An 8,206-nucleotide genomic window follows, 5' to 3' on the forward strand; every position below is an offset into this window, starting at 1 on the left:
AAAATTTGCCCCTAAAAAAAGTAAGCAAGCTACCAACTTTTGCTGCTTCTTCCTCTTCCTAAATCACTCATAAAAGGTCTGATTTTCTTAAACTATACTCAATGATATCAAACTAAACAAAGAAGAAGATGAAATGGAAGAACACCTAATCTTAAACTATCGAATGGTCTTTATATATATTTTTATGCAAAAGCTAGCACTTATCATGATCACACTGAGATATCCCTAAGTGCAAAGAAGAAAAAGAGATCTAAATCTGGAGGAGAAAAGAAAGCAACAGGTGTTCTTTGCAATGAGCAATTGGAGAGAACCCTTTGCTTCTTTGGTGCTGGAGGGCATGTATCCATCTCCGGTATTCGAAACCTTTGAGCTTTGGGTGTAGAGCATGGGCTTGCAGTAGTAGTAGAGCCCTCCAACTTGGAAAGATTATCTGAAGTTATGGTGGAAGAGTTGGAAGGCAATTCCTCCAACACTGATGCCTTTTGAATAGTGGGCTTGACCAGCTTCCTCTTGTAATGACTTCTTCTTGGCTTGCTCGCTTTTCTTGTTGTTTTGCCTCTTCTGCTGGTGGGTGCCATTGAAATTGAAATCTATAAAACCAAATAATACTTGTGGTGGACGAATAGTTAAAGAGCAGTAGTAGCGCAAGTAGGAAACCGAAGGAATGTTGAAACTGGCAGAAAGAAAGACAAGTGCGAGCCCTTTACCAAGTTTTTTTCAGGGTGACTTAATGAAGAGAAGAAACTGTCATCCGGTACTTGTTATACCTAGTTACTACTTTAAAGCTAAGCTACTAAATTTTGACTGAAAAAGTAGTAAGAAAAAGCCAAGTGAATATAATCCCTTTAGAAGCTCAAACTTTTCAAAGATAACAAATATACTAAATCAAAACAACCCCCGAAATGGATCATTTGAAGGAGATGACGATGCAGAGAAGAAAAAAACCCAAGTATCAGATCATAACCAGGTAGTGAAGAAAAACATATTGTTACTCCTAAAAAACTTGAAGGTAAAGATGAACTAATGTAGTAAGAAACATGAAAGAGGTAACCGAAAACACAAGACAGATCCCTCTCAAACTTACAATTGTTGGGTTTTTAATATTTGAGTTGGAAAACTTTTGGGCAGCTGTGACCGCTGCCCTAAGCAGTAGCTAGAAAGAAAAGGAAACGAGACAGAAATAGAGGCTTTTTCCTAATAATAATAATTATTATTATTATTTTGGCGATTAAAGTTTATAAAAATGGTTTAATTTAAATTTTTTTAAGGATCAAAATTGTAATTATCATTTAAAAAGGCCAATATTTAGAAAGTCAAGATTGAATTTGCCATATTGGCTTGTTTTTCATATGTTGGTGCTTTGTAAAATTATTTAGTTTTACGCCTATATGTAGATTTGTCTTATCTAATATCTTTATTAGAATTTTATATTTCTTTCTCATAATATTTATAATTTTTCGAATTTTATAGTTAAATTTAAGATTAATTTAAAATTTAATCGTGAAATTCTCACTTTAATCTTTTTACCATTTTTTCAGTCAATCTCTTCTCTCTACTTTTATTTTATCATTCAAGTTAGCTCTTTTAACTGTTAAAAGAAAATAGGCCAACCAACATGTAATTTTTAGAAATAAAATTTTAAAAAATATTAAAAATCCAAAAAAAAAATCACAAAAAATTTCAAAAAAGTTCCAAAAATGAGAAAATTTATAAATTTATAAAATTAATTTTTCAAAAAAATTATAAGTATGTGAAACTTTCAAAAAAATTTTAAAATTTTCATAAATTTTAATAAATGCGTTTTTTTTAGATTTTAGGGGTTTTAGAAAATTTTAGAATTTTATGAAAATTTCAATATTTTTAATGTATTTTTTTGGAAATTTTATGGATTTTTATTTAATATATATTTTTTAAAATTGAGTTTTTCAAAATAAAAAATGCCATAAAATTCTCATAAGTTTTCATAAAATTCTAAAATTTTCTAAAAACCCTAAACATTTTTTAAATTTTTTTTAACTTTTGCATACTTATAAGAAACCCTAAAATTCCCAAAAATCATCTTTTTTTAAGAAAATACCTAAAAATCTTAAAACCCGGAAAATCATAAAATAAAAATAAAAAATATTAATCTACTTTTGAAAGTTATAAAAAAAAATTTAGTTATAAGTATGCAAAATTTAAAAAATTAAAACAAAACTCATACTTTTTTTTAAAAAAATGTTCGGAATTTTAGAGTTTTCAGGAAACTTTGGAATTTTTTGAAAATTTCTAAGAACTTTATAGTATTTTTTTTATTTAAAAAAATATAAAAAATCACAAAAATGCAAAAAAAAAACCCATAAAATTCTTCAAAATTCTAATAAAATTCTAAAATTTTCTAAAAGCCTAAAAGCCTAAAAAAAATGCCTTTTTTAAATTTTATGATTTAAAAAAATTTGGAAATTTTGCGTTATCATTTTTAATTTTTTTTATAATTTTCAAAAATAGATTTTAATTTCTTATAGTTTTTGAAATTTTCTAAGTTTTCATTTTTTGGGGATTTTTTTTGGATTTTTAACTATTTTTAATTTGAAAGTAAATTTTTATTTTTCACACGTGGCAGTGTCTCATTAGTTGGTTTATATTTTTTTTTAACAAAAACTGTTAAAGGGGCTAACTTGAGTGACGGAATTAAAAATTGAGAAAGCAAAATGACCGAAAAATAATAAAATAGTCAAAGTGAGAATTTCACTATAGTATAGGAGCCATAATTTTAACTATGAATTTTTTTTAACTAATTTATTTGAAAAATTAGATTACGAGAAATAACTACACTAAGGGTGTAAAATCCCCACAAAAATATTAGATGAAATGAATCTACGTATATATACTTTGAACACAGATAGAAGACTGAGACATAAAGCTAGATAATTTGCCAAAGCACAACGTATGAAAAGATGTGATCTTGTCCAACCACATCAACAACAAGTGGATATAAAAGATTCAAAGCATGAAGAAGGTGAAGATCTTAACATTCTCAACATAAGGCGAGGATACCACAATACTCTACGTAAGGGTGGAGTGATGATTTTATAAAAACTCAATGATAAATTTTTAAATTTTAAAAGGTTGAAAGTCAAAATGTAAATATAAAATTATATTTATGCATGGCGAAAGGCTGAATTCAATAATAATAAATTCAATTTAAATTTAGATCTAAAAAATAAGTGAAAGGAAATAAAATTAAAAATGTCCCACCAGGTGATGTCTCACACGGCAAAATCAACTCATCAAACATTGTTATTTTTTCTCCCGAACCGACCCGACCCGACATGTGTTCTAAGTTATCTTTTGCACTATTAGACAATATCATATCTATTTGAATAATAATAATAAAAGTCATCAGAAAATAACCTTGGAATAATATGAAGACATATAGAAATGAGATTAAGCATAAATCTGGGCCCTTTGAAAAGTCTGGTAAACATTGATATGATCTCTTTTTCACAAGGGTTCCCTGGGCAGAATGCAGAGTTTGGGTAATCATGGTTCAACTTAACATGGCCTTGACCCTTGAGTTTCTCAATATACTTGATGACATTCAAATTCAATCAAGTATATCCACTGCCATCAAAGTTAATACAAATATAAATTTGATGGGATATGTAGCTTCACCACTTTTTTCAATGTCTTGAGATTTGTAGATAATGTAACCAAAGCTTGTAATGCCATTAAATTGAGTAACATCGTATGCTTAAAACTTGAGAAAACAAAACAGAAACTAAATACTAAATACTATGACCTAATTTAATTCTTCAACTCCCCCACAACAAATATCCCAGACTAAAAGGAAAAATGATATACCTAGCTTTATTTTAGTATAAAAGGTGACTTTCTTTTCTTTTTCATTTTTTATCATTTTGGGACATTTCCCCTTGAAAGGAACATAAAATATCAGGCCTCTTTTTTAACAAAATATTGATGCCAAAAAAAAACCAAATCTTCCTAACAATGAGATAGAAAAGAACTTGTTCATACATTATTTTTACCCAGTAAATATCAAAAGAATCCAACGAGTACAACATCTCACGAGTTATTCCTAACAGAATGAAGAAAATGCTACAACTAGCATAGAGCAAACTATCATCTAATTGGCCTTAACTGTCCAGAGGATATTCGACTTGTAACCAAAGGCCACAATCAAAGACTAGACATATCAGGTGAATGCCCAATAAAAGATTGTTGCTTCCAGTCTTTAACCCGTAACAAGGAACCAGTTCCCAGAGAGTAACACATAATATCTTCCTATTGCTAGTAAAGAAAATTCCAGCTGGAAAGAGAAACATTATGGTAAGAAATCATAACTGGTATAGAATAGAAAATAAAAACAAAGACATTGTCTGAAGAATCACCGTCCTCTTGAAATTGCTTCCTCCATCTCTTCAGAAAATGAAGGGAACAACTCAATATAACGACTCCCAAGTGTCATCCTATCCTTGGACATTGCAGCTTTTGAATCTTCTGCATTTGTAAACTCCACAAATGCTTCTCCACTTGGCCTCCCCTCTGAATTCAATACTATATGAACAGCATCTTCGGATAACACAAAATCTTTAAAGAACTCCATTATATCATCTTTTCCAGCAGAAAATGGCAAACCCCTCAATCTCAATATCCCTGTATGTTCAGCAGATTCCTTTGCTTCATCACTAGATTTGACCCTTGGGGCATTTCTGCGAGGTGAACTGCCACGAGCATCAGCCACTTCATTCGCTATTGCCTTATAATATTCCTGTCTCTTGCTTCTGAAAACCTCTACATATCTCCTGCCCATGTTTTGCCTATTCTTCTGAAGGGCAAAATCAACCTGAAGAGGATAACCCAAAACACAAAAAGCTTCACCAGTGAACTTGCTGTTTTTATGGACAAAAAGGACATCGACTATGTCCAGACCATGGAAGAATTCAGCCACATCAGTTTCTGTGCAATCGAAGGGAAGACCACGAAGTCGAACAACAGGGAAAGGTGGAGGTTGGCTAACATATGAGTAAGGAGGAGGAGGGGCAGTATACATGAAGCTTGAACCTGGAGAGTTTCCATAGAATGAAGGGCCTTGATCAATTATCCGCTGACGCTTTGCACCCATTTCATGCCCATCAGCACCATCAGTATATTTACTTCAGTTTCCAAAGATAATGAAAGTAACGGATGAGACCAGTGTCAATACTTTAACACATATTGATTATATTCTTTAACATTGGTAATTGATAATGAAAGCAATGCAAGGATCAAGGGACACTTGTGTTTTCAGTACTTCAAAAAAAGAAAAAACCAAGTATATGACATGTTAATTTTAAATAAATTCATAAACCACATATAAAATCTTACTTAGTCAAAAGCAAATGATTCATCAATTTGATTCTATTGTCTTATCTTTTCATATGACTGTGATTACTTGTTATATATTTTAAAATTTAACAACCAAAGTCACTCACGAAGGAGGTAATTGATAAATGTGTCTATAAGAGCCCCACATACTCTGTACTATATAGACTGTCCCTCAAGCTGAGTTTTACTTTAAAAAATATCTAATAGACTGAAATTAGCACATAATGAATGATGGATTATAAATATTATGAAACCCTCAACCAGTATCCCAATTGTAAAGACACCCAAAGGAAACCACACGCATGAATGACTTGAATGAAAGACTTCTTCAGAAATCTCACAAGAAAAGTGAATTCCAAAACTTTAATATTTCCAGGACATTTATTAAGCTGTACGCCTCCTTGATAATAGAATGGTCTCTCCTATATTAAATTTAAATAAATACAGAAGCTTCCAATTGGTGAAAAGCTACATCATTCCTTAAGGGCTTCTACCTCTCGTGCTATCACATATTCATTATGTTTCTCTCAGAACTAGAACCTCATTCATTTTTTTTTTTGGCAAGATTCCAACATTCTACATGCACTGTTACACACTTCATGACCTACCTAGTCTCAACCTTGCTCTTTCACAGTGACCAACCTTTTCCCTACTCGACTGCCACATAGTCGGTGGCTCAATGCACCTCATCTCCCAAGCCCTCTAAAAGATTATTTCATCATGCTTAATATGCTTAATATAAATGTAAAATACTTACTGCAACTCCACAAACCAACCAATGGCTACCTACTTAACAAAATGAGCAAAGGTATTACAGGATCAAAACCAATTAACCTTTGCCACATTCACTCACGCATACGCAATTAAACTAATGGTTTTCAGCAATGACTGAGCCATTATTTTTTCTTTAGGTGTCTGATTTTTTTTCCTTTTCACTAAACATCAATCTGTTACTTGCAACGTCTAATTTGAATGGGTGCTTCAATCATTGTCCATGTCAGATATGCATGCATGCACTGTGATGGTCATGGGATCATGGAGATAACTGCTACATATGCATGCTAGATGCATGATAAATAAGAAAAAAACCCCAATGTTCAAGTAGTTGTTTTTCAAATTGTATTCACGGCCTAGTTGCCTGAAACTAGTGATTATGTTCAATCCCTTTCCCGTTACTGCAATATTACTAATGTGCCTCCCTGCATGGTGCAAAACACACCCATAAACAACACAGACCTCTATCTTGAGATCCTCATGTATCTTCTACAAGTTCATTATATGGTAAAAATCTCATTTGACAAGCTTAATCACTAGTCAGATTCATTAACAAAAGGTCACTCTGCATATTATGCCAGAAGCACATAAAGAAGTTCAAGGGCAAGACCATCATAGAAAGAAGCTTGAATTCTATACATTAAATTATACCTGGAAAGTTGGGATCAACTCATGCATAACACACAATATAAGGTGCTGCACTAGGAATCTAGGAGCCTAGGGAAACTGGGAAACTAATGGTTTAGAGTTGGGCAATAGACACGATCAGTTAGGAAATAGGAAAACGCGGTGCATGGGAACAAACTAGATATGGCAAGATATTTTGAGTGTGGGCATAGGGTACATATGTACATCAGTAACTTAGAGCATTAACACGGTTACTTGGATGGGCGAGTTGATCACAACTAGGAGATTTGTTGAGATTCACATGTGAGTATGATATCTTAGATCGGTTTAAAGTAGGATGTAAAGGTGGCATACATTTAAAGTCGAGGTTGGCTTACCCTCCAAACATTACGAGCGTCCAGAAAATGTCATGATACTCAAAACTCTCAAAGTACCATGCAAACATAAAACAAAAGAAGCAATGGACAAAATAGATACCTATCTTAATTGTAAGCTAGAAAAGGAAAAGAAAGGAGAAACTGATTTCAAGCTGATGGTGCTACATAGAAATATGCAGAAAAAGTAGACAATAAATTGTTCTCTAACGTCTCCGAAATAAGTGTTTAACCTTCAATGAGTGAAAATAAAAGAATCAACGGAAAACTGTTTATCTTAAACCATATAAGCTCCTTTCCTTTTCATTCTTTCTTCGCAACTAAAATTGAGCTATAAGCCCTAAATAACAATCGCAGAGAAAAACCAAGAAAATGAAAATAAAAACGCAACTGTAAAAAATTCATCAATCCAGAATAATAAAAAAATCTTGGAGAACAGACGCAAAGAACAAAACCCAGAAAATAAAATCAAATACATGGATTAAAAGAGAGAGAAGTGAATTTACCCTCTGTAGAACATGTTGAAAAATTCCGTTAATTAAGGAAACGTGAAAGGGAGAAGGAAGAAGAGTGTGACAATGTTTTGTCCAATTATAAGAAAAAAGAATAATGGGAAGGAAAATGGGGAAAGAAGAGGCGCTTGAAACAAGTCCGAGATTTCAGTATTTCATTTTTGTGCGAAATTTGTATGTGTTTTTTTAGGGAAGGGAAGGGAAGGGAAAGGTAACGATTGAGGAGGTTATCCTTGTGGACTTCTTCTCAGGGTTTGGGCTAATGCTTAAATTAACGGCCCACTTCAATTTGCTCTATTTTCTTTTACAACTTAATTGCTTGTAGTCTAGTTATGTGTAATGTTTACAACCAATTACTGTAAAATGTACAGCAACTACTTCATTCTCTCCTACTCTATATTTCTCCATTATTTTCTTTTTTTTAAGCAATGTCTCCAATATCTTCAAATCACCTTTTTAGGGACATTAACATTAGAAAGGTGATGAAGCATTAAATTTATTTATGGGTTGGATGTCAGATCGATAACTTTAAATTTTGCTTGAATCAAATTT

At 32.1% G+C, this 8,206-nt stretch overlaps 2 protein-coding genes across 4 annotated transcripts; both read right to left on the reverse strand.

The window, feature by feature from the left end:
• Positions 1 to 209: 209 nt before the first annotated feature.
• On the reverse strand, positions 210 to 578 carry LOC107890085 (cyclin-dependent protein kinase inhibitor SMR13). Its single transcript, XM_016814598.1, has one exon. The coding sequence runs from the start codon at positions 576 to 578 to the stop codon at positions 210 to 212; it is 369 nt and encodes a 122-aa protein (XP_016670087.1).
• Positions 579 to 3,998: 3,420 nt separating this feature from the next.
• LOC107889333 (heterogeneous nuclear ribonucleoprotein F) lies at positions 3,999 to 7,940 on the reverse strand. Of its 3 annotated transcripts, XM_016813709.2 has the most exons (3): positions 7,649 to 7,890; positions 4,392 to 5,156; positions 3,999 to 4,309 (listed from the first exon to the last, which is right to left on the reverse strand). In XM_016813709.2, the coding sequence occupies exons 1-3, from the start codon at positions 7,660 to 7,662 to the stop codon at positions 4,291 to 4,293; spliced, it is 798 nt and encodes a 265-aa protein (XP_016669198.1). In that variant the 5' UTR covers positions 7,663 to 7,890; the 3' UTR covers positions 3,999 to 4,290. The 3 variants fall into 3 exon arrangements, with proteins under 3 accessions (XP_016669198.1, XP_016669199.1, XP_040932474.1); XM_016813710.2 differs by having other exon boundaries at positions 3,999 to 5,156; positions 7,649 to 7,940; XM_041076540.1 differs by lacking the exon at positions 7,649 to 7,890 and having other exon boundaries at positions 3,999 to 4,912; positions 5,017 to 5,079.
• Positions 7,941 to 8,206: the final 266 nt, after the last annotated feature.

This window comes from Gossypium hirsutum, chromosome A09 (genome assembly GCF_007990345.1).
Source record: "Gossypium hirsutum isolate 1008001.06 chromosome A09, Gossypium_hirsutum_v2.1, whole genome shotgun sequence".
Lineage (NCBI taxonomy): Eukaryota > Viridiplantae > Streptophyta > Magnoliopsida > Malvales > Malvaceae > Gossypium > Gossypium hirsutum.

Bases quoted from the DNA above. Each gene is read 5' to 3' on its own strand.
- LOC107890085 (XM_016814598.1), bottom strand. From the start codon at position 578: ATGGCACCCACCAGCAGAAGAGGCAAAACAACAAGAAAAGCGAGCAAG.